General features: G+C 38.8%; 1 protein-coding gene across 4 annotated transcripts in view; it reads right to left on the bottom strand.

Moving 5' to 3' along the window:
- The window catches only part of camkvb (CaM kinase-like vesicle-associated b), a 100,209-nt gene that overhangs the window by 8,969 nt on the left and 64,480 nt on the right, over positions 1–26,760 (bottom strand). For 3 of the 4 annotated variants that reach the window (XM_077203832.1, XM_077203833.1, XM_077203830.1), the window contains 2 exons: positions 1,147–1,254; positions 530–661 (listed from right to left, as the gene is read on the bottom strand). In XM_077203832.1, coding sequence (XP_077059947.1) covers positions 530–661; positions 1,147–1,254 — 240 coding nt within the window. Of the gene's footprint in view, positions 1–529; positions 662–1,146; positions 1,255–26,343; positions 26,624–26,760 lie in introns of those variants that run through there. The other variant, XM_077203834.1, reaches the window with a different exon arrangement.

Here is a 26,760-nt window from a genome sequence, read left to right as displayed (position 1 = left end):
GTGTGGATTCCAGTTTTCACAGAATTAAAGCAATTTGCAAGGTATATTATATAGCTTTTTGAAGCAGACGTAAGAGTATGTTCAATACAAAACCTCAAATCTCTGTGCCATTAAACTGGATGTGATTTTATTCAAAACATGTTTATGTGCAGTAGCTAGAAGTTTCATAGATTTGCATAAAGTATGCAGTGGAAGTAAATTATTAGGGCTGTGTCGACGTTAGTTTTGCCGATGCACTGCAGCAAGCTTGATGCAAATTATTGAAGCAAACAGTTGACATTTATAAATCTCTCTTCTTTTTTTGGAGTTCCAAAAGTGACCAGCACAATGAGGATATGAGCTTCTGGGATACACAAACCATTCCAGAGGAATTAGTGTTTAACCGAGCTTTAAGAATCATTATTCATAAAATATGATTCTCTTTCCACCAAATGAAATCAAAAGAGCAGATCAGAGGAACGCAGAGAAAAGCCGCAGTCTACAAAATGATTGTAAAGGTTTTTGAAAAAGTAAACTGAGTTGAACTCACATCTTTAGGATGACAATCTCATTTTTGGCAGCCTTCCGCACTTTTCTTCCATCTTTCTTCAGGAATTTTTTGCAGGTGTACATTTTCAGAGTGTTCTTATCCTTCGCCCTGAAGATCTCACAGAACTCCTCCCTTGAGTAGAAATTGCATTTATTGCATTAATTACATTAGGATTTATATTGACATTATATTCATCCAAAATGAAATTGCTATGAACTCTACAGAGAATTACTGCATGTGCTCTTAACTCTTAATAAATAGCTCTATTTTGATTGGTCAATGACATCATTGTCTGACCACTGACCACTGTCCTTGACTACCATATTCTGACTATACTAGTTTCATGTCTCTCATAACGCTCTACAGGCTCACATAATCAAATCATTTCAACTGAAATCAATATTTTATATTCATTTATTTAGTAAGTAGCCATATAATTAGAGGCACAATGTACAGTCATTCAATCATTGTTGCAAAATAAATGAACACATTTTGTGATAATCATGGCTAACTGCACATTGTCCCTTACAAATATACATTTGAGACACAACTTTTGCAACTGCAACTTAGATGCACAAATAAAGAGGACAGATTACACAAAAACATATTTCACTTACGTTTTAACAATCTGCCCCAGATCATATTTGTCTGTAATTTCTGTAGGACTATTGTAGTCCTTCTTCTCGCCAGGATTTAAACAGCCGAATGGCATGGCCCACCCTGCCCTTGAAAGAACCCGAAAGAAAAAGAGAGAGGTTAGAGTATAGATCCATTTAATTCCAGTTCTCAACACTATTAATTCATTGCACATTGTGTGAATATGTATTACTCAGTCACACCATTTATTCTGGATTAATATGCATGTTCACTTCATATCACATTCTGTGACATTTTTCATTCTGAAGGGAAATAACAACTGTGCACAAACACTCCCCTTTGACATTCACAAACAAAACAAATTCAGTAGCAAATTTCAAACAATGAGCACTGCCAAGGGATTCGTCTCTCTGCCAATCTAATTTCAAATGAAACAATATTTATGGAACTTATGGAAAAATGTGAGTTGTGCTGCACATGTAAAACTATAGGCAATCACGATGTTAGGGTGTTCTGGGTGGTTTCCATGTGGTTGGTATGGTTTTATATTGGGATATAATGTGTTGCTGTTTTCCCTATGGTGTTCTGGTTGGTTGGTAGGGTAGGGTGGTTGCTTACCTCTTTATGATAATCTAATATCTACATCTAGCCTGGGACCCTATTTCTGTGCAACTCTATGGGATTTCTTAATGTCTGCCAGGCCAAAAAAAAAGAAGTGTGCTATTAGTATACTTCTTTTAAACAAAAAAAAAAAAGTATAGTTTTAGTCTACTTGTACTTCTAAGAAATATACTTAAAATTACACAAGTATATTTGGCCTATACTTGTACTAAATATTTTGATATAAGTATAATTAACTATTCTAAGTATACTTGGCTTGTAGTTGTGTTTACTCTTTTGATTGAGTAACCTATTACATTTTTTCCCACATAGCTGTACATACTGTTTTATAAACTTACATTGTTTGAAAATATTGATTCATAAAGAAAACAGATATGTTCTTAATTCTGAGTATGTGATGTGAATATGAAATCCAATGAAATCCAGCTGAATAATTATGGGCAAAGGAAATAGGGTGATGAATACAAACGAAAGACTTGTGTGCACTTTACCACACCTACAGTCTAAATCACATTGACTTGCTGAAAGTGAGACTTGTTTATTGGCAGTCTAGTCGGTAGAGTTGGTTTTATTGAAACTTGCATGCATGTACAGAGGAAACTGAGAACAAATCGACTTTTGATTTTTGCTGACTAGAAACCTCCTTGATTTCCTTGAAAAAAAAAAAAAAACTCTGGCATTTGTTTATTGAGATTGTCCTACCCTAACTCTGCCTCCCCTTTACTTGTGTATGCTAGCTTTAATCATACTGCAAAAATCATACTTGTAAAAGAGATGAATTTGGTAGCGTTAGTCTCCCTGAGTCAACCCAAAGTGTTTAACTCTTTCAAACTCGAAATAGGAAAATCTGATGTAATCGGAATCGTATTAAGCTTAATTTTTAAAATAATTAGGAATGTTGTTTCCCATTCAATCTTGAATAGTTTCACCCATATCGCATATCTTAATTATCAAAATTGAATACTAAAATGTATTAGCTTTTCACCACAGAGGAATGGAGGTGAAGCATCAAACATGCAAGTCAAAATTTTCATTTAATCGTACTATATAAACACATTAGGTCATTTTTATGATTTAGTAAGATCATTGAAATTACATTTTGCAGGTTCCACACATTCCAGTTTACATTTTAGTGTACCACCCTATTATTTTTGCGCCCCTCTGGCCACCCCAAAATATCCTGGAGGTGCCACTGATAAAATCAACAGCTTGGAAGACATTTCATATAGCCAGTTCTTTGACTAAACGTTATAAAGATCAATCCAGGATGAAATATGACTTTGTTTCCAGACTGAATGATTAATACACCAGCCAATGAGATTTAACCTGGCAATTCAATCCAGCTCTTGCTAGTTTTGTGTGCGATATGCATCAGACGGTCACAGTGAACGGATTACGGCTGGTCGTGGGTGTGCAATTTAAAACTAGCCTAGAAGACACATGGCCCAACACTAGGAAATGATTGTACAGCTGACTTAATTATTTCATCATCAGTAATGTATGAGCACTACAAGGTCTACAGAGTATATACTGTATATACTAAAACAAAAATAATAATGCAAACACAGAGAAAGGCAGGACATAATTTACACACACAGTCAAGCAGAAAAAGGACAAGCTTTCTGATTTACTGTACATCCTCAGACACACAGATTGTGTCCTCTGTTTCTCTCCCTCTCTCATATTGTTCATTCCTCATTTTTCCCCTCTCGCTGTGCTCCACTTTATCTTGTTCCCTCTCTCTTTGTTCAGTTTTGTAAACCTACATATAATGCTAAGAAGTTTGTTATGTAAGTGATGAAGCTCTTTGCTCTATGACTAATTACACTTCTGTTTGCTGTAAATGTCCTTAAAGGGATAGTTCACACCAAAATAAAGATTCTCTCATCATTTACTCTTTTAATGTTGTTCCAAGCCCATACGATTTTCCTCGACTGTGGAACACAAAAGGAGAAATTTTGAAGAATGCTAAAGTTGCTGTTGTTTATACAATTAAAGCATATTTAAGTAATTTGTGTGTATGATCCATAAAGAGGGTCTTTCATCATATTTTACTATTAATATGAATGTATTAATTGCATTAAAAATGCAATACAGTATAATTAGTATAATTATAAATTCATTATTTAAATAATTGCATGTGTTACCACGTTGACTTTGATCTTATGTACAGTAGATGCACTTTCTCTATTGATTTCCCAGTATGGCACTATGTAAAGTTCCCCATGTTGGGCTGTGCTTTACAACACTCTCTCCACATCTGTATGCTTTGATATTACTAACACAGTATAATGGGCAGTTTGGCACAAGCACAGAATGTATATAATGTATATTAAGCATTATAGTCAATGAATCTGGCCAGTAGGTCTTTGGAAGAGGGCAGATATATTGATCAATACACAGATGTTTTACAGCGGCCTGTGTGCTCTAGCCAATATCATCAGCTTCTGTATCATAAGTCATTTTCTATTGAAAGAAACAAATATTTAAAAATGCAGGTTGAGAGCAAACCTTCTCTGGGTTATTAATTATATCAATGCTTCTTATTTTTATTAATATATAATTTTATTAATATATAACACAAATTATATTAAAATTTACCTACTCAAGGATAAAGTACTGTTTATGTTCAATGAAAATAAATGTACATCTTCATCTGCCTCGTTTATGGAGTTTTTGTTTCTTATGCTAATCCTTAAATGCTGATGTGTAATATATTGATTTTCTGTTTTGAATAGTTTTCATATTTGAATAAGCATTTTGTAATTCTACTCCATGCTAATGTTTAAATGGTGATGTATAAGGGCATATATATATAACAAATGCTGTTGTGCATTTAAAAGATGATACACACAAAAGCAATTTGTCTTCAATTTCCTGGCCTGGTTTCATCTCTAATGGTTTCATCTCTCCAATGATGCAATTACAATAACGTACAGTAATTTATAATACATTTTGAATAATTGAAAGACCAGTCCCTCTTCAAATATATCAGGGTCTACAGAGCTTTCCTCTCTTTCAAGAAGCATTCCTCTGTGCAACAAGCAAAGAACTTAATTGGCTGAAAACTCTTGAGGTTTTTGGAGAAGCAAAGAGAGCAATAGGAAGCGAGAGAAACCACGTGAAAGACAGAGAAAGCGACCAGGAGGAAAATTACAGCGGGGTAGAGCTGCATTCTGCAACATCATCTCCAGCTCCTCATTACCGCCTCTCGAAAGAAATCAGGAGATCCAGAACTTAATACGAAAAGGGAAACTTTGAAGAAAAAAGAAATGAAAGTTCCTTTGCTTTCCCAAGGGCACTTTGAATGCTAATTAAACCCAGTGGCTGGTACATTAGACTCGGCTTCAACCTTTCTGCAGACCGTAGAGAAATACAGAAAATAGAAACTTGGATAGAGGGAACGACAATAATCTCATGTAGGGAATAAGCAAGGGAAGGAGAGAGAAATAAGAGAGATAGTCTTGCTACACATCAATCATGAGTTATGAGGATTGATAAAATGACAAGGGACAAAAAGAGAAGACAATAGTATTCATCATTCACACACCAGCATCTGTGTCTCTCAGGAAGGGTGGTTTGCAGCTAGTAATCGAGCATCTCGTGTATCCTGCGGCATTGTGCTACCCGACCAGCTGAAACTTCACTCTCATAAATCACACCATCTTCTCCAGTTTTTCAGAGCTGGCAAAATCTGTGCCTCCCTCTATCAGTTCCATCTGCCTTTAGTATGTAAATACATGACATCAGGTTGGGCCACGGATAGGCCGAGACGGAGATCGCTGAGCTTCTGATGGCCCACAGATTGGCTTACAGCAGGTGGTTTCGACATCTGATCCAGAGACGCTATGAGATCCTACTGTACACTGAGTTGGGTCAAATTAGCCAGGGATTGGGGTAAAAATACAATTAAATGTGGCAAAAATCCACTTGATATTTCAAATGTTTTTTTCTAATACCATGTCTACACCAGATGCGATCAGCGCGACGCCACAAAAGCAAATAGAACCCATTATAATCAGTGATGCTTTCTACACTGGATACGACATAGCGCTGCGTGACATTAAACTGATGCCCCCTTTTATTTCTGATGTACTTCAAGCTCTCACACTACTTCCGACATGAACAACAAATGGATTTGCAAAGGTCGCTTTGTCGCGTCCAGTGTAAACAGCTTTAAGCTGGTGTAATAGATATGGTGTAACATCTAATATACTACATAATATGCATGCAAGCCTATCTAGTATAGCTAGAGTTTAGCCTCTGCAGAGTCAGTATTGACCTTTTGCTGTCAGATATCTGCGTTCACGGTCTCAGAAAAGGGTGTTTTTGGATCTATTGCTAATATCAAATGTTTTAAAAAAAAAAAAGATAATACACTAATATGATTCAACAGCTTAGTGATGAAAATGTAGTGGTAGCCAATAGGGACTGGCCAATTCTAAATAGATGGCTCATACTTAAAATTGGGGATTTAAACAAAATCTTAAGTAATAAAATCCAGTTAGCCATTCATCATGCACATACTACAGATATGAATAATATCTCAAAATCATCTAGATTGTTGAAGAGTTACAATTATTTTTTAAAGCAGATTATTATTTTCCTTTTATGGATGATATATGGGCAAAAAAATCCCGTTATTTTATTTTATTTGATAAAAGTTAAAGCCACAATTGTTATGAATAAAGTAATTGACAAATAAGTAACAGCATAATAAATAAATAAATGAAATAAATCAATTTCCAGGCTGCAAATATGCCCCACTAATACAAAGTTTAGACTGGGTGAGATTGAACTGAAGTATAAATATTGTTTGTGCCAGGCCTCTAGATGGCCCTTGAACATCACTGACACGTCGCTGAAGACTTTGTCTAGCTTACTTGTCCTCTGATTAGTCTTCAGTCAATGTGACTCTCAGATCTCATCTCTAGACAGCAACCCCTGGCACATTTTTACTTAAAAAATCTGAGTATTGATAAAGGAGCATCTGCTGTCATTTGGGCTTCACTCTATCCTGTTTGGGCATTGGAGTGTTTTTCAAAGACTTTCTGATGCCAGTTTCAAACGCGATGAGAAGTTTGAGTCCGGCACAAATAGAGTGCCTGCCTTCACGAGAAGCTCCAAGCCTCAGCGCATTGTTGGACCAACGAAGGAACACACAAAATAATGAGCAGGGTGAAATAAAAGAGGAACGCTCTATCAATTATTTCTGTCTAGTGCAGCTCTCTGACAGTTTCTCGCAGGCTGGGAGCTCTCCGGCTCTGGAACGACTGCTCCTCTCAGTTATTCCCTGTGCATTGTTGAACAACGGCTCCTCCGATTCCTCATTGTTATTCCTTTCCTCTGCATTGCTTTCTCTCCTTCTCTCTCCTCTGGCTGTTTGTTTTGCAGTGGTGTATACTCCATTATTATTGATCATTTTGTTAGAGAATGAAAAATGCAATTCATGAATCATACAGCATATACTCAAACAACACCTTTGTGGTTGGCACACCGCTGTTGAAACTTTATCAGACAAAAGAATTCTCTCTCTGCATTAATCTTGTTCTGTGGAGGATTGTGTAAGACAGAGTGCTACGGTATGGCAGCAGAAGCTTTACCCTACTTTTTAGTGAGTCGACTACATTAATCATCATCAGTCTTCAATACAACAATCTGGTCAGAGCATTGGGTTTTCTTCTTTGACTTGCTAAAGATGTAAAGTTCTGAAAGGTTTAAGCTCCGACAGGATTTTTTCCAACTATAACATCCAGAGTTAGAGACAGTTCACATGTCAGTAATGCATGGGAACAGAAGACTGTACAGCACGCTTAAACCTCTCACTGAAGCGCAATGCCTTCATTTTTTAAATCACAGCAGCTGTGCCAGAGAGTCTTTTTGTTTTGTTTTGTTCCAGGCTTAGTAGAGGACAGCTGATGTACATTGGAATGTATGTAGATTATACAATTATAAATTCAACTTCAGACCATAAGGCTGAGAGTACAGGGAATTGTGTAAATATATACACTGTGAATGTACAGCACTGTGCAGAGCTCCTCAGTGCAGCTTAGTGATCAGGAGACAAATGCTTCACAAATGCTAATATGGACTACCTTTCAATTGTTTGGGGTCAGTAAGATTTTTTTTTAACTGAATACTTTTAATATGCAAGGATTCTATTTTAAAAAAAAAAACTTTTTTTTATCAAGGTTTGCATAAAAATATAAAGCAGCACAACTTTTTTTAACACTGATAATAAGAAATTATTCTTGAGCACCAAATCAGCATATTAGTATGATTTCTGTAGGATCTTTCTCTATATCAGTAAGCACTGTTTTTAAACTCCTCTAAATGCCTTGATTGTAGTCTTGAGTTTTTATCAGGGAACGTAGACATCACAACATTCCTCATTTAAATAATTCCCTCCTAAGGCATTTACAAAAAAAAAAAACAGGCCTCACTGTGTTACATTAGTAGTGTGTTGAAACTTGCGTTATGGTAAGGGACGTGACATTTCCGAAACATGCTCAAGGTTTCCAAAGTGACCAATCTCAAGACACTGATCCAGGCAACTGGAATGTATGTGTTAAATAATGTGTTCTTTGAATATTCAAGAATGCAAACTTATTCTAGAAGACCCCCCCACCACCACCACCACCACCACCACCACCCCAAAAAAGAAAAATCAAGAGTTTGTAAAAGGGCATAATTATGGCCTCTCTAATGATTCCTTGATTAAATGTATTATTATGTAGACACACCACATTATATGAGCCAGGCTACTCACGTAGACATCCTGATAATTACATGCAGTTCGAAATCTTTTTTATTCACAACTGAGAAAAAGTTGTGAAGGTCTAAAGTAGCACAAAGTGTGTGTGAAGTGACCGTGTGACTGATTTTAAACACACTGCATTTACATTCTGCAACAACATCAGACAGATTAATTTATGCTTAACAGAGGATCTGGCAACAAGCATAAACAGGGTGATGACAAATACTAACACACTTCCCAGTATTTCCATGACAACAGCAGACTGCTCTCTTACCAACACTGATATAATATACACACTGAACAGCAACTTCCAGCAATAAAACTAGCAAGGGACCATTTTTACGTGCATTGATCTATCATCGACTTCTGTCAGACTTTACAGTCTCATTTGAAAGAGTTATGCATTTACTTTGTTTTTATATGCTCTTTTGCTACGCTTAACATCGATGGCAATTCCACTGCAGGATTGTCAAATGAATCTTACAGGGCAGCGAGGAGTGACGTGTGCACATTTTCAGTGACTCTACGGGATGTTTTCCAAAATCACTGTCATAAATATGTCTCTTCATTACAGAACAAGGAGTTTATGAGTGTGCACACCGTAAACAACCACATAATCTCATTAGATCTCTATGCCTCATATGCTGCTTCAGCTACACACTTTTTAATTGCCTTGTATAAAATTGACATTACAAGAAATATTTTAAGCTCACACGGCAGATAAATAATAATGAAGTCAGTTTAAATGCAGGCTGCACAGTTATTAAAGGTCCATTCGGATTGCTGACTGCAGTAGTCAGGAGAGGCGAGACAAATTACAGGCTATAAATTCGAATGTGCCTGGCATCCAATTTGAAGGAGTGTGCATGTGATTTCAGATTCATCTGATCACTATCAAGTATTCTTTTCATGATAAAATCTTTTACAAATACTTTCATCACAAAACCAGACACATTCATCATCTATGTACAGAATGTACAGTTTATAATTACATGAGAGACAATTTTTGCATTTTTAAAATAGTCCTCGTTTTAAAGATCATTTCATGCACGCATGGATAGGTATCCTACCATGCTCATATAAAGGTGTTCAATTGTGACAGGTGCACACAGGCCTGTGGGGAGCACTGCAGTACACTCTGCTTCTATTCGCCATCGCAGTCCTCTATATTGTAGTTGTACAGTCTGCCTCTCACATGCTAAATATAGTTAGATGTGTCTTACAGTGTCAGGTGGCAAAGACTGCACCATCTGCATTACAACTACATGAACAAACGCACAGAAGTTCAGTTCAGTTTTATTCTGTTCAGGAATAACTTCTCATATGCCATTGCATTCACTCTACTTCTGTAACCAGCTAAGAAGTTTAGTTTAATGGTGTTTAAGATTAATTGTGTTCATTTCCTGCTGAGCTTCCTCATGGAATTGAAGTCCCCATTTGTGCTATTAAAAAAAGGCTCTGAGGAAAATGGAACAAAGTAACTTACAAATGGAAATCAATAATATCACTAATCAATGGCTATTCTAAATTATTCAGGGGTAACTGCACTCTCATTTGCCTCACTCAATATGCACTAATAATACTTCCCAGCATATCAAGCATAAAGGGCATTTTTGAAGGAGACAGATTATTGCAGAAACATCATTTTCATTATGAAATGTTAGTCGAAAAACGTCAGATTTTAAGTATGACAACCTGTGTCCAAAGATTGCATAGTGTATGAGTTAGTCAAGAATAAAATTTATGTTTTCTTACATGGTCTCCTTACATGGAGTTGATTTCTTGCTGATCTGATCTTATATGATCTTATATTATTCCTTTTTATCCACATAGAGTATGTAGACCTCTTTTCTTTATCAAAAGAATCTGATTTATTTTACTCAGATGGAAATAAAAAGACAGTAAGACCCAGGGAGTTTGAGTTATCTAATATTTGACGTCAACTCTTCATGGTGGTAACAGATGTTGACTGCATAGAGGAGACAAGAAACAACTCCCAGCAATTTCTCTTTTAACACGAATGCATTTTCAGGGGTTAAAGCAACAAAAAAAAATCTTTTGACTGAAAAATTTTCCTCAGCCAAACCCCATTCCACAGCCTGTCACACACCCAGTTTAAGAGCATTGTTTTCTTCTTCTTGTAATTAGGAGTATAATGAGTTCATTTACCTTCACAAATGAAATAATAAAGAACATTTGCATTTAAAGAAAGGCCATTCTGAACTGCGTTTCGATTATTTACACACTTTATGAAAATTATGTTTTTCAATTAATGCTTTTAATGTTTTTACAAGACTTGACTCTTTGTGATGTAGTCATACAAATAATTAACCATCTGCATAACTTTAACACAAGTTTTTATTTCTCAAAAGCCAACAGAGCTTTTGCCGAAAAGTAAGCTAATATCACAAACTATACATAATATAATATCTGTTTTTAACCTAGCCATTATAAATAAATAATATAAGGTAATTTGTTTAATTTTATATGTTGATTATATGAAAAATGAACAGCATGAGCAGGGCCGTACGCAGGATTTTATAAATACAGAGGTCCTTGCTATAGTGATCCTGCTTTGGGGGTTCGTGAACATTTTTATTTTCCTCATCTACAGAGGTGCATTTTAAGGTGTTTGAAGGTAAAAAAAATATTTTTTTAAATTATTAATTTTAAAATAATTAACAAATTATTATTTGTCAAGGAGATAACAGATTATTAAACATGAGAATCAGTTTAAATGCTGCAATGAATGATTCACACTACAAAATTGAAACGCAGAATGTTTATGCTTATTTTTGACAAAAAACAAACACATATTCAAATCGGGAATGGAAAAACACTTGAAATGTCTACTTTTAAGCAAAACAATTCAAAACCAATTGAAACAGACTACTCTCTTATGTAATCTGTATAAAATGTGCATTTCTCTCTAGGCGTGTTCACTACATTTGGACATTTCTGTCTAATTATATTTATTAAATGTGTAGAATACTTTTATAAGTGTTACATATAGTATTATAAATTTTACATATAGTATTATAAATTCAGACGTTCATGATATAAAAAAATAAACATATTAGAATAACTTTTAAAATGGAGTGAACACGGAGCAGTTTCTCCGTGAGCGGGAATGGAAGACCCGAAGTGGATTCAGAGCGGAGTGATTACAGAATGCTTAGAGTGTAGAGAGGAACGTGCTTTTGCTCCACTCCAGGCTTTGATTACATCCCCCCCTCAATAGGGTGAATACACCTCATCTTTCTTTCATTTAAGGAAAAACTTCCTGAAATTAAGTCATGAATTACACTATTGGAGAAATGTAAGCATATTTACGGCCTTAAAATTATGAAAAGTGAATTTAAGATATAAGGACATGTGGGAACCCTGCAATTGACGGAAATCCATCGTAGACTCGCTGCAATTAACGGAAATCATCCCTGCATTTTGCACTACAGGATGAGACAGATACAGTTTCAAACCACACAAAAGGGCAAATCCATAGTGTCTGAGGAGTAATAGTCTTTTTTCACAGCCTGAAGGTGTGAATTTGATTGCTTGCACAATGGAGAGTGCACTATTATGGGAGCAAATAGACTATTGTGTGTAGCAGAAACTGTTTATATTTCAGGTTAACCCTATTTCTGCATCTACTCATATGTATTATTTCCTGTGTGGAGACACTGTTGACTGATAAAACATAATGGGTGATGCCTGCTTTTGCATTATCTTCCTTTCAATGTACTGAAGAAATTTCACCTATGAGGGTAAGTAATAAGTATTTCTATAACAAATCCACTTTTGGCAGCACAGCATTGGTGTAAAATTGCTGCAACAAAGTAACTACACTAGCTGATGCTTTAACTACTTATGATTTAAGGTACCGTCATTACAGTATAATGTTTTAAATGTTTAAATGGTTTTGGTTCACAAATGTGAACAAACATACTGTTATATCTGGAATCCAATACACATTTGCATGTTGAGCCCCCTGTTGTCAAACAAGCCAAGAGTCATTCATATGATAACTGGCACTGGTCTTAATTAACGGTTTGTATGCCTTTTCCCTTCAAAAGGAGATGAAGGAGCCATCTGATATTTTTCCCCCATTTCAATCTTTAAAGCGCTGCCTTGTAGCTTTCATTCCTATTTCTCTTTATGTTGTGAAAATCCGTCTTCTATCAGAAGAGTACAGTGGGTAGAGATGAAATACTCATTAAGACTGACTTTTATGACTATTATGTATCGATGAAGAGAGTCATACAGCATTCCTGCATGGCCGATGCTGTTTGGGTCTTTGGTGTCCAGTCACTAGGGGAAGCTAGCACCATCTTCATGTAAACCATGTTTCATAACTCTAAATGGAAATATTACATTTTGGTCATTATAGGATTTGCTCACAGATTTATTGTGCTCGGTATGCATGGGTCTTTGATGTTTAATTAAACAGGACGCAAGCTATGTTAGTTTTGCAGAATAGAACTCATTAGTAAGCAGTTTAACAGACAGATTTGAAACCCGAACAGACAAAAATGGTCCAACAGTACTTCATATTTGTATTTATAAATATTTATAACATTTAGATATAGGCCTAAATTCTACAAAACATATAGTTTGCGAGCTAAGACCATAAAACATTCTGACATTATTGAGGTATATTTTTTCCATTTTGTTTACAAATACGTATTTTGTTTTAAAAAGAAAAATGTCAATCCAGCAAAAAATATAATAAATAAAACTGTTTACTTCTACAACTGCGCAGTGAATGAATCAAGTAATCTAAAAATATTTTAAAAAAGTGGAAAAGGAGAAAGTTACTGTCTAAGGCAAATTATGCCTGGCAAGCAAAAAATTATTAATTCAAGCTCTTTAGATGTAGAATTTTTTTTTTTTTTTACAAACATAAAGATTACTTTATGTGAGGAATTGCAATATGTGATAATATGTGGTCTTATGAACAGAGACATGTATAGACATATTTTATAGAGACATCTCCAAAATCCGAAAGACCCAACTCCTTTGGAAAAATCACTTTGACAGATTTCACGAGTTCAAACATACATGAAATCAAATGTAATATTAATGCGTATTTGGCTTGCTGTCCGGGGGAGGGCTCCAAGCTCGGAATTTTGCCCGATCCAGAGTACTCCCCCTATACTGGGGTAAACCCAGCAGAGTGTGAGGTGATGGGGTGGTGGAGGGACGCTGAGAGACTTGTCGTGAGACAGGAGGTGAGGAAAAGCTTTATTTATACCGGCTTCCTCTTGAGTTGATTGGTTGATTACCTGAACATGCTCCTCCCGAACTTTGTTACATAAAACTTCATTTCACGAGTTCACACATACATGAAATCAAATTTAATATTAATGCGTATTTGGCTTGCTGTCCGGGGGAGGGCTCCGAGCTCGGAATTTTGCCCGAATCCAGAGTACTCCCCCAAAAAGTCCAGGTAAGCGTGGGACAGCGAGCGTAGAAATAAAACCCCCCAAAAAAGTGAAGGGCATGAGAAGGTATTTACTAAAGAACGAGCTTGACCGTTCGACTGTGAGGGCTCTCGCGACGTCCGACGGGAACTTGGATGCTCACGGCATCGGACGGATAAGCCCCGCCAGCAGTTGAACTGACAGCTCGATGAAGCCAGATTTGTGCGAGCATGATTTTGGAACGAGTTAAGCCATTCAACCGGGAGGGCTCTCGCAGCATCCGACGGGCACTGGATGCACACGGCATCGGATGGGTAAGCCTCGCCAGTTGGACGGGGGTGCCCGCTGTACTCGGTCGGGAGGGCTCGACCGGCGCTTCGAAGGGGGCTGGGGCACGGGAATAGACCCCTCGCGGCCCGACGAACGGGAAGCCCACGCGGCGACGCAAGCGGCCGTCAGACGAAGATTAAGACGGGCAGGCTCTCACTGCGATTCGGATGGGGGACGGGCCCCGGCCCACAAGCGGGGAGCCATCACTGCGTACGAACGGGGGAGCCTGCGATTGTAAAAATTACGCTATATTTGTATATACTTACGTAGCGGGCGTGGCTGCGGTGAGAGTGGCAATGAAAGGAGCGCAAAACAAGTGATGGGAATTAACTATTTAATTAGTAAGGGCTTGGTGTCCGTTTCGGATGTGGAAGCGGCTGGATCTGATGTAGGTTTTGAAAGCTTCAGATGACCAGCGACCGAGGGTTTGAATTTGTTGTTGGGAAAGACCTTTTTGAGTGGCTGTGGTTGTGGAAAACAAAAATTTGTTTTCTGAAATGCCGGATTTGATGAGGACTGCTTTGAGATGTTTTTGGAACCAGAATCTCGTGGCTGGATGATTGGAGTCGTCTGTGAAGAGTGGATCGAGAGGAGATTTGAGTGCAGAACGTTTATACTGAAGGTAATTTAGCAGAGAATGGAACGGTTGAATGGGAGTCGGCAGATTGAAAATGTAAACAAAGTGACCTTTTTTAGCTCAATCTGTTTTGCTTTGTTTGATGAAAAAAGATAGTTTCTTTATCTACGATCTGTAAATCTGAAATGGTAGGGTGAATATTTGAATTGAAATTAGATGTGATGGTCAATTTGGAGCAGCGGAGAAAGCCGAAGAAAGCTAGGATGAACGTTGCTTCTAGTGTGCGCGCCGTGTTGGTGGAGTGGTATCCGAGACGGAGTGATGAAATACATTTGGCGAGTATGTCAATTGTAATGGGTTGTCTGGTATCCGGGCGAGTGGGATGAGTTCTCTGAATTCCTTTAATGAGAAGGGAGGTTTGGAAGTTATTAATGGCGAGTGCGGGCCTACCATAAACTAATTTGTGAAAGAATTGAATGCCATTTAAATAGCTTTTTATGGATCCGGCTTGGAGACCTTTAACTCGATTGAGGTGAGAAATTATTGAAGTAACGGTTAGAAGAGAGAATTCTGGAAACGGCAGATTGTGCGAGAGGTGAAATTATTTGAAAGATTTCCACGCGGTGTAATATGATTGGAGAGTTCTGAGTGAAACTGCTTGTAGGATGGAATCGATGGACGTGTCCAGAAGGTATTTCAGCGGATGGTTTATGGGAAGATTAGATGAGAATAAGGAGGTACTGGGGTTGGAATGGGGTCCGCTTCTGGTGCCAGCATCCTGAATCTCTGAAAAGAGAAACGGGAGAGAGAGTCAGCGATTTGATTGAGAGCACCTGGGACGTGTTTTGCATTTATTATGAACTGATCACAGGCGGAGATCCAGATGAGGCGTCTGAGGAGTGGCATTAATGCAGGTGAGGTAGAACAACCTTTGTTAATGCATTGTACGGTAGCTTCGCTGTCGCAATGAACTTGAATGCTTTTGGGTGACCACTCTTTCCCCCATAGGGAAGCTGCGACGACGATCGGGTAGAGCTCGAAAAGGGCCGAGGAGGCTGAAGACTGGGGAGTGTCTAGCAGCTGGGGGGGGCCAGGGAGACGCGAACCAGCGACCTTGGTAATAACCTCCGAAGCCGACTGAGGGAGCTGCGTCTGTGAACATTTTGATATCGAGGGGGAGAGAGATGAAGTCGTCATAAAAAAAAGTTAAGCCGTTCCACTGGTTAAGAAAAGTGATCCATAATTTTAGCTAATTTTTGCACTCTGAAGATAAGATCATTTGGTCTTCCAGCGCGTGAACGGATGACGAGAGGGCGAGGAGATGTGCGATAAAAGGGCGGCCTTGCGGGATAATGCGCATGGCATAGTTTAAGTGGCCAAGCAGCGAGAGGAGGTCGCGTTTGGAACAATTTGGGCAGTCTGTAAAATTGGCGGCGATTAAAATGATTCGATCTATTTTTTCCTTTGGCAGTGAAGCCTGGAAATTAACTGAGGCCAAATTGATGCCCAGAAATTCTATGGATGTGGTTGGCCCCGTTGTTTTTTCCTGAGCTAACGGAATCCCTAGCTCGGCAAAGACTTTTTGCACCATGACGAGGTGAGCCGCGGGGATGGCGACGTGAGGTGAAATGATTAAGAAATCATTGAGCAGATGGAGAAGGTGAGGACTTGCATAATTGTTGGAAAGGATCCAACATATGGCTTCTGATAGTGTGTCAAAGATTTTGGGGCTGCTTTTGCAACCGAATGTTAAGCGCACCGCAAAATAAAATTTTCCCCGCCAGTTCACGCCGAATAAATGCCACGAATCTGGGTGGATTGGCATTACTTTAAAAGCGGAAGTGATATCTACTTTCGCCAACCATGCGCCGCGACCCGCTATTTTGATCATGGTTATGGCTTGTTCGATGTCGTGGTATTTAATGGAATACTCTTCGAGGGGAATGAAACTGTTAATGCTTGGATAAGGAGAGTTATGAGGAGCTGAGAGGTCAAATATCAAACGCTTTTTTCCTGAAAATTCTCTTGTAGCCACGCCTATGGGGCTGATGCGAAATTTGTAGAACGGGGGGGGCCTCGAACGGACCGATCATGAAACCTGATTCTATTTCTTTTTTTATTAGATCGTCTACTACTTCAGGCTCTGCTAGGGAGGACTGAAGATTGTTGCAGGTGATGTTTTGCGTAGGCTGGCATTCTACGCCGGGTTTAAAACCTTGGCTGAGACCGGACAGCAGGTAATTTGTAAAGTTGAGGTCTGGGTGATGGAATAATTCCTCAGCCAGACAGGAAATATGTACTGGAGTCGAGAGATAAATTTTTTTCACTTTTATTTACGGCCTTTTGTACAGGACATACCACGCGGGCGTGGGCACCGCCACAATAATTGCAGACGTGGAGATAGCGACAGCGTTGTCTTGGGCATTTACCCTCGTTGAAATTATATGAATTGAGTGATTAATTTGAGGGCATGCCGTGGTGGGATGGTTTACGGACTTGCAAATTGCGCAAGAGATGTTTTGGCACCCGAGAAAAACTCGGTTGTGGAGATCAGAGTCCAACGCTCCCCAGTAAGGACACTGATTCCATTGGGAAATACGGACGGCGCATTTAGCAGAGAATGATTTGTGGTAAGTGTAAAAATTAGGGCTGTGAATCTTTGGGTAGACAGCGAATCGATTCGATTCACGATCCATAGGTTTTCGATTCGATTCAAGAACGATTTTTGCAAATTCAGAAAGATTCGATTCAATGCGATTCACATTAAAATTCGATGCGATTCGAATAATTCGATTCAATTCTTATTTTTTTATATGCATTCATAGGATTATTTAAATGCTTCCCCCAATGGGTCTTAGTCAGGGTGTGAATTATACAGCTGCCTTCGGGGGTCAGAGTGGGAAAAAAAAATTTAACGACATTTTGTCTATTGTTAACGTTAGTTCATGTTAGTTTTTAATTAATCTATTATTAAAAAAATATATTTCCAAAGCCTATAAATTAGCATTTGTAAAAATGTAAACCAAGATTTAAAAAGGCTTTAAAAGTATAGTTAGTTCATCATGCTAACTATTTTGTAGGAACACAACCTTAAAGTGTTCCTGGTACATTAAACATCCTTCCATTGTGAGACTAAAAATACCATGAACTTTCCCAACTAAACCTTAACTAACGTTTCCTCATGGAATAGCTACTCTTTGTTCTCTTTATCCGACTGAACATTTTCCTTGTGGTTCTGAAAGAAAACGGGTGTCTACTTGTGCTAGTAACGATTACGAATGCAACTTTAATGCGCATCTGATTGATGGATAAACCACGCGCTCTTATTTCAGTGTAATTAATGTTGTAGTTATTTCATCAGTTCAGTTTAACGACATTAAGTTACATTTCATTCATGATTAACCGGAAGCATGTGCATTTTAGACACCTATTATACGTTTTCTCTTTCCATGTAATACACCTTGAATAAGTGGGGTTTTACTTTAACTGCTCAGGACGGGTATGACCCATTTCCGTAAAACTTCAGTATCTTATCTTAAAGAAAATAACGGTGACGTTTCCACGCAACGAGCGCGTTATTTCAGTGCCCGGGCAATGATATGGCAGCTTTATCAATGGCTTGCTTTCTCGATAGAGAGCTGTCATCTGCTCATGTGAACACCAATGGCTGTCCTGAGGAGAGCTCAAACATGGACTGCTCAAAAATCTGTAGATGAGAGCTATATGGGACCGAGTGCGAGCGAAATCCAGTGAAAGATGGTAAAAGTGCAGCGAGTATGTGAGAGCTGTGAGGATGCGAAATGACGCCGCACAACGCCTCAATTCGCGCATGTAGTCATTTAATGTTTATATGTTTTAAAGCACTGAATCGATATAGAATCGCAAATTATTCGATTCTTAGCATTTTAAATCGAATATTGACCGAAATAAACGATTCACGATTCGAAATACATGTTTCAAGATCGATGCATATGCATCGTCAGGATTTGTAATCGATGCATCGAGAAAACGAATGAATCGTTACACCCCTAGTAAAAATGACTACCCCCATAAGACAGCGCGAGCTCCGCTATGATAGAAAGGTAATCGTTGAGCTGGCGCCGTCTATGGGGAAAAACAGAGCATATAACTTCAGTATAGCGGTTGAAGGAGGTACAAAATACGACCAACGACAGTGTGCGAGATGAAACCTGCGTGTTGTTTTTTAGAGTGACGGATATGTCGCCGCAGTCCACCTGGCGATTGGATTCTGACATGGGGAACATTGACAGTTGGGAGCCCAAGTCTACGTCCGCACCTGCGAGAATTTGAGCTCTGATGCTGTTCGTCACTGGCGGAGGTTCTGCGGCGACGGCGTTTGGAGGGGCTGGTTTAGGAGTGGCTGAAAAGAGAGAGAAGGAAGATCGAGCGAGGAGAGGGTTGGAAGGTCCGGTGCCGAGGCCGTTTGCGGAGGCATCTTCACGCAAATGTCAGCCCCTGGTACAGGTGGAGGGGGAAAGAAATGAGGATAGTGAGGAAGAGGAAGAAAATGCATCAGCGCTTGACCGGCTAACGGAGGCATCCTCACGCTAGGGTGCCCAGCTGGCGCATGAAAATAAGGAAAATTGAAAAGGTGACGTCAGGAGGGAGAGGGAACGTTTGAGGAGCTGACATGAAATTGATGTTGCAGGGATCTGGAGCGTGCGGTGCCACGGTGGGAGGGGCTGAGGAGAAGAGTTGACCTGGAAGAGGTTGAAGCCCTTCCGCGACTGGCTCTGGGGCGCGGCCCAGGCTGGCGGAAGGTCTGCGGCGACGTGGCGCGTGGGCGGAGCCCGGCAATGCTTGTGAAACACTGGGGGGCGAGCGATCGGGGTCCGGCGGGCTCTGCTCGTTCGAGCCGATGAAAATGGGGAGCTGGAACATAAGGGTGAGTAGATTGTAAAGAGACATATAGATTAAATCTGCTTTGTTCAATCTGCGAGAAAAGTTAACATCAGAATTAATTAGGGTTTGTCTCAGCCCTTTAACAGTCCACTTCCCTATGGGTGGGATGTTTGGGTGGGCCGGAGAGTGCGAAGACGCGGAGGAAGATGGTGGAATCCTCGCAGGCGGTGGTGAGGGGAGTCCTCGGCGTCTTGGCATGCGTGGAGAGGATCGTGGAAGCTGGCGTCCCCGGTTTGAGGAGGCTGGAGATGGAACAATCCTTGGATCCGCGGATTGTGATGGAGTCTCATCCGTGACGAGAGAATCATCATCGGAGGGGAAGAGCTCTAACTCGGACATGACGGCACAAGGGCGGAGTCAAATGCTGAGAGACTTATCGTGAGACAGGAGGTGAGGAAAAGCTTTATTTATACCGGCTTCCTCTTGAGTTGATTGGTTGATTACCTGAACATGCTCCTCCCGAACTTTGTTACATAAAACTTCATTAAGTTTAAAACGCCATCTTCTAGCTCTGTGAGTCAGACACATTGTAGCACAAATATAAATGGTGGAAAGCGTGTGGGGTTTACAGAGGGAAAAAGAAGCAGTCAAGCAGGAATAAGTCCAGATTGAGACAACAGGGGTAAAAGATAGTTATTTGCCAAATTAAACAGAGAATACTGAACAGTAGATAATACAAATCATCTTCATATGCCATATTACAGAAATGCAGATTAATAAATAATGATTTATCAAGAATTCTAAACGTATCTTTAAGTGAGCCACTGCAAACGTGTGCGGAAAAATTGCAACAAACACTGCCAACTGAGGCATATCAGCTTGTTTATTTCATGGATAGCTTCACCACATGCTCTCAACAGATGTAATTATGAACCTTATGAGGCTATAGGACGACTTTCAGTACAAAACATGTTTTATTTGTTCAGGTTCAGCTTATGAGCTCCTATCCTACACTATCTAGTGTCTTAATATGACTAATTTCTATATCCATCAGCTTTGTTCTTTAGTGTTGGTGTCCTGACTTTGAACATCACAGAGTGTTGGAACATGCTGTAATTAGATTGGACGCAGCCCACAAACACATTAAGATCGGGAAAGAAAGCCAAAAACTGAAATTTGCAAGAGTTACTTGGGCCTTTATGTATTCTCATGGCCTGATTATTTTAGTGGTGTTATCACTGTGCATTGGCAAGCCAATAATTTTATGTTGCTCTTCTCTGCCGTCTAGACATGCTGTTGCTTGTATCCTTTTCACCTTCAGATATTACAAAGCTTAAAGTGATGTTAATTGATAAGACAATAGGCAATGTGAATTAGGGCTGTCACTTTTTATTCGATATTCGAATATGCATTCGAACATGACGTGAAATATCCGTATTCGAACTATAAATAAACTATCCGGTTTTTAAAGTGCCATGTTTAGCACATTTTTTACAGTCTATGATTAGACCGTTTTTGGTTTTTTATTATTGTTTGCCATCTCATCCAGGAGCGGGCGCTCTAAACGTATCGTAGCGTAAGCCCATGACCAAATCAGTCGAATAATAGCCTCCCTGTTTTGAAAATGGAAGATAACGCACAGAACGACAGCCCGAGCGGAGAATTACGACCTCAACTCATCTTAAAAGTCGAGTCTGGAAATATTTTGGGTTCTACAGCTACACCGTATACCACTTCTCTCAACATTGACGCGCAAATCTGTGTGTGCCAGGCACGTGTGCGCGCACTGAGCGCGTGTTCTCCACCGCGGGGAACATTGCCAATAAAAAGAGAGCCGCACTTGACTCAGATCAAGTTGATCAAGTTGATAAATTGGTGTTTCTAGCAAACAATATTAAGAAATGAATTGAAATAAGGAATGAGGCTAGGCTATAGGCCTTACTCCTGCTGTTTAAGCCGTCACGTTATTGTTTGTGCCGTGCTGTTCCGATGCAGTTTTTTTCCATGTAGCTTAGTGGCACTTTATATAGATTAAATTGATAACCTGCTGTTTAAAATATTAAGTCAAAAAAATGTTTTGGGGGGGGATCTCGTAGAAATTCGAATATATTCTAATACATTACTTGATATTCGATAACCGTTCGAATTAGATTTTTCTCAAAAGTGACAGCCCTAATGTGAATTTAACAGAAAAGGAGAATTGCACAAAAACATTAGTGTTATTTTAGTATTATTGATATACTATTATAGATGTTGTTATTTTTATATTTTCTCTTTTGATTTTAATTTTAGGTTTAAAGAAATCTGTGTTCTGTAATTTGTCTTATTTTTTTTTAGGGGGTTGCAGCATTGACGGAATTTTTTTATTTTTTTTTATTTAAGCATAATAACCCTGAAATACACACACACAAAAATGTAATCCTCTGTTTTGTTGTGTTTAAATGCACATGCACACATACACGCATACACACACACACACTCTCAGAGTGCTGTGGGAACTGAAGCATGTCTCACACATCCTGTCTGCAAAAATCTGTCCTGGACGCTCAAAAGGGTGACTGCCAGCTCTTACCCAAGAACAGCAGGAACTTTCTCTCTCCCTCCCTCTCTTCCAATCTCTCTCTCTCTCTCTCTCTCTCTCTCTCTCTCTCTCTCTCTCTCTCTCTCTCTCTCTCTCTCTCTCTCTCTCTCTCTCTCTCTCTCTCTCTCTCTCTCTCTCTGCAACTAAAGTCAAGACCTGAGAAAACAGATTAAGCAACACAGGAAAGTGACCCTGTACTTTCTATCTTCACAAACAAATCTGCTGCTCTGAGAAATCAAAATAATACAATTAACATAAAAACATAGGGAAAGAAAAGGAAAGTGCTGATTATAAAGAGCCCAGAACAGCAATGTAATTGAAAACAAAGATGTTTAAAGTTAATATACTGTGTTAAAATTTTAAGGGCGTGTTGGGAAAAAAAAAACATTATTAAAAGCAGTTACATATCCTTTATCTTTAGCCTGCACTCCTGCAGTCCTGACGCAAAGTTTCCAGTGACAAGCAATTTGTTGTTTTACACTGAAAGCAAAACATTGCGTGACATGACGCAACCACAAACAATGAGATGTCAATACCCAGGAAGCAATCTGCAATCTGTCACTCCTTGTGTCTGGTTAGGACCAAAACTTATGGAATGGCTTCACATACTGTAGATTTTTAATGTTTTTCCCCAAGTTAATAATGCGTAATGTGCAAATGCGCATGGAATTAAGCTATAGTCCACTTTATTACATTATAAGGTGTTACGGCTATTTAAGGCAGTCATAGCCAGAGTGAAAGATAAAAGAATGACTGCTGCTCTATTAAGCTTTCAGAGCATTGTGAGCCAACAAAAATGTCCTCTGCCGCATATGTTAATAGAGCTGAAAGCCGTTTCACTGCTCAAAACATCCCCAAAAGGCTTTACAAAGGATGAATTCCAGCATCCTTACACCCACATGGGTGAAAAAGCCCACCTCGCTCGATTATCTCTCCCAGTCAATTGAGTGTAAGAGCTGTTTTTCTTTCCCGCGACCTAAATATAACTGGAGGTGCATTGCTGTAGTGTTGGACTGAACTGGACAGTGGCTAGTCAGTGTTTTTATGTCAGTACACAGTGTGATTGGAGATTACAGCTCTGCAGAGAGAGAGAAAGAGAGGGATGAGTCACTGAACGGATGACAGAGGTCAGCACGGTGGGAGGATGAGGAGTGCTGAGCGATGAAGGTGAGAAACAGCTTGGTTAATGGAGGACTAACACCCCCGTTAGTCGTGCTACGCTAATACCAGTAGAGTTTGTGTCTGCGCGCGTACATTTGTTTGACTGTGCTCCAGCTGACGCAGCTCACTGTGTGCAATCTGACAGCGTTTATTTTTTGCTCTTGCTGTTGCTATTGAAAAAGGCCACTTTTGAAACAGTTGGTTTGCTTATTAGACTCACCCTGCAGGAAGTCTGCCAAACCTAACCAACACCTATGAAACACCCTATCCACAACACACTGCAAACATTTCCAACAGGAAAGAAAAGTCACAATCTCAGAGTCAAGAAAAGAATCAGGTTAAATAGGTATTAAATTGAGACGATTACCTTCTCATCTATCTCAGGAGATGCGTCTCAGAAGAGATATTATCAATGATATTAACAAAGATACCCAAATCTGCAACTAAAAGTCAGAAATTTCAATTTGAGCCAAAACATTTGTCATTAAATAATTCCAAAGCCAACTTATCTGTTATGCTGTCCACATTCATTATATAACTCTTAAAATTTTAATTAGGGATGGGAATCACAGGCTACCTCGCGATACGATATGATACACGATACATGGCTCACGATACCGATAATATCCCGATACAGCAATTCTGCAATAATCAATATATTGCTAGACAATCCTGTAATGATCTAATTATGAAAACAAAATGCCTGTGAAAAGGTTAAGTGCAGGTTTTCTCTCTTTACTCAAGTCCAAACTGTTAGAAAACAGCACAAAAAGTTTTTCATTCTGTAAATTAAATTGAACATTTTAAGTCAATTAAACATTTTATGCTTATACTTTTTTTGTGTGTAAACTGACATTTACCTGCTTATCAACTTGTTTTATATAAACCTGGTACATTTCAAAATTTACCAACTCTTCATTTAAGAGCGTGAAGAGTGAAGATGATGTTTGTCCCCATAAATGGTATAAAAGCCGAAGTACGACCAGACTTTGGACTTAAACATGGTCTGGGCTAGGGGTGCACCAAAATGTCGGCTTTAAAAAAATGGCATTATCGGTTTCGGGCCGAAATAAACAAAACAGCCGAAAACGTAAACCGAAAATGAATGTCACTCGCCCCTCTCATCCGTGCGCAAACGCTTAGGTTTCACTCACGGTCAAGCTGTTATTATGCGTCTACCTATCAAAGATTAAGCATGTCAGCGGTATGGAAGTATTTTAAAGTGAAGGAAGAGACTCGACGGGGAGCGCATTGCAAATGGTGCCTGAGAAACGATTACGTATAAGTGAGGAGGCGTACACTCCCTCACTTTCTGAGGGACAAAATTTTACAGGAAAGCACTCCGGATTCATAGCGGTGTTGGAACAAGCGCAGCCGCAAAACAAACAGAGATGTATCTATCTGAACTACCAATTGCACGCAGGTATTTATCTGCCCCAAGCACCAGCACAGACAGTGAGAGACTATTCAGTGCAGCATCTCATGTTCTTAATGAGAGGAGGAACCGTCTTTCCTGTCAAAAAGCTGCGCAACTTTTGTTCTTAAAGAGAAACCTGCCACGTTTGCTTAAATAAACAGCAGTCCAAGTTTCTGTGTATATAGCAGTTACATTAAAATTTGCGTAGCATTGCACAACTGTTTCCTAAGGCTACATGTTGTTTACAGTTTGAGTTTGGATTAGGTTCTCTTGCTGTTTTTGCACTGTTGTTTTGCATTGTTTTGCACAGCAATTTAAAATGTAAGTAAAAAATTGTTTACATGCAGCAGCAGAATAGAGGCCCACTGCCATTCTGTGATTTTGTGTGCAGTTATTCAGATAATTGTGGATCTTTTTTTGCACAACTGTTGAAAAACAATTTTGTTTGATGTAACATAAAACTTGAAGAATAATATTATTTGGTATTATTATTTATATTTATCGTTAAAAATATTTTAGGTTTTGTACTATATATATATATATATATATATATATATATATATATATATATATATATAGTACAAAACCTAAAATATTTTTAACGATAAATATATATATACTATATATATATATATATATATATATATAGTATAAGTTTTTAAAAGAAGCCATTTTCGGCTTCAGTTTTGGTTTTCGGCCAAGTGCATCCTACATTTTTTCGGTTTCGGTCCAGAATTTTCATGTCGGTGCATCACTAGTTTGGGCATCTATTATTTTACTTATACTGCTGTCCGCCATCCCGTTAAAAACCTCTGTTTCTTAGGCAAGTTAACTTATATTCACGTTTCCCTCATCCATGTGTCCCTCATTAGAGTGCCTTATTTTATTAATTAAAATATCAATATTTCGCACCAACATATCGATTCTCGTATCGCACAAAGATATTTTGCCCTATCGATATTTATAGCGCGCCTCTTAAGGCCTGGGGTGTGAGGTTTACATGCACAGCTCTTACTGATCTACGTCGTTACATCCGGATTAATAGATTATAACAGCGCATCATCAACAGCTTAAACAGCCATTCACACATTCTATTACAATAAAACTCATTTGCAAATGCGTTTCTTAACTACACATTGCCATATGAACAAGCAGTCAGTACTGATACTAAACCTTAAGTATACAGATTTTGGTTCATTTTAAGACACTCCTGAAAGCAAAGATGACTTGCAGTTCAGTGAGACGATTCATTAACTTCTCTGACTGATTCAGTGAGTTCAATCAGTGAAGGAATCGTCAGAGTTTATGAATCTGTTATGACTAGTCTCACTGTATGATTACTTTCCTGTGCAGGACAACCTCATTTTAATGCATATTTTACTTTACTTATTTTACTTACTTAATTTACTCATTACTAAATTAGTAGACAATTAATAGTTTGTTTTAATCTCATCACATTTCTCTCATACTATAAGCTTAAAACTCATTACTTTTTCTGTGGCGCTGCAGATTCCGCAATGACGGAGCTCCATTAAAAACCAGTCCAGAAAACATTGGTCCATGGTATGAGACACATCTTTCAAAAAGTGAAATATATCATACCAGTGAAAGACATCCATTACAATGGTATGTGTTTACATAAAAAGTGCATGTGTCAACAGCCCCTAAAGCGTCACTCTTGTCATCCAATAGTCTTTAATGATGTTGTGATGCAAAACGGCTCCACTGCGGGTGAGGTGTGGCAGTCATTTTACAGCATGGCTCCCACCTAAGCAAAATAAAGGAAAAATATCTCAAGTTTAAGCCCTTCAGTCCTCACACACTAATCTGACCATTCTGCTCCGCTATTGTTTGTTGCCTTGGTTACAAAGTCCCTCAATGGCATTTCACTCTACAGTTCCAGTAAA

This window comes from Siphateles boraxobius, unplaced genomic scaffold (assembly GCF_051911475.1).
Source record: "Siphateles boraxobius isolate OS27281-9 unplaced genomic scaffold, OSU_SipBor_1 5, whole genome shotgun sequence".
NCBI classification, from domain to species: domain Eukaryota; kingdom Metazoa; phylum Chordata; class Actinopteri; order Cypriniformes; family Leuciscidae; genus Siphateles; species Siphateles boraxobius.
This window is presented reverse-complemented; position numbering and strand designations above follow the sequence as displayed.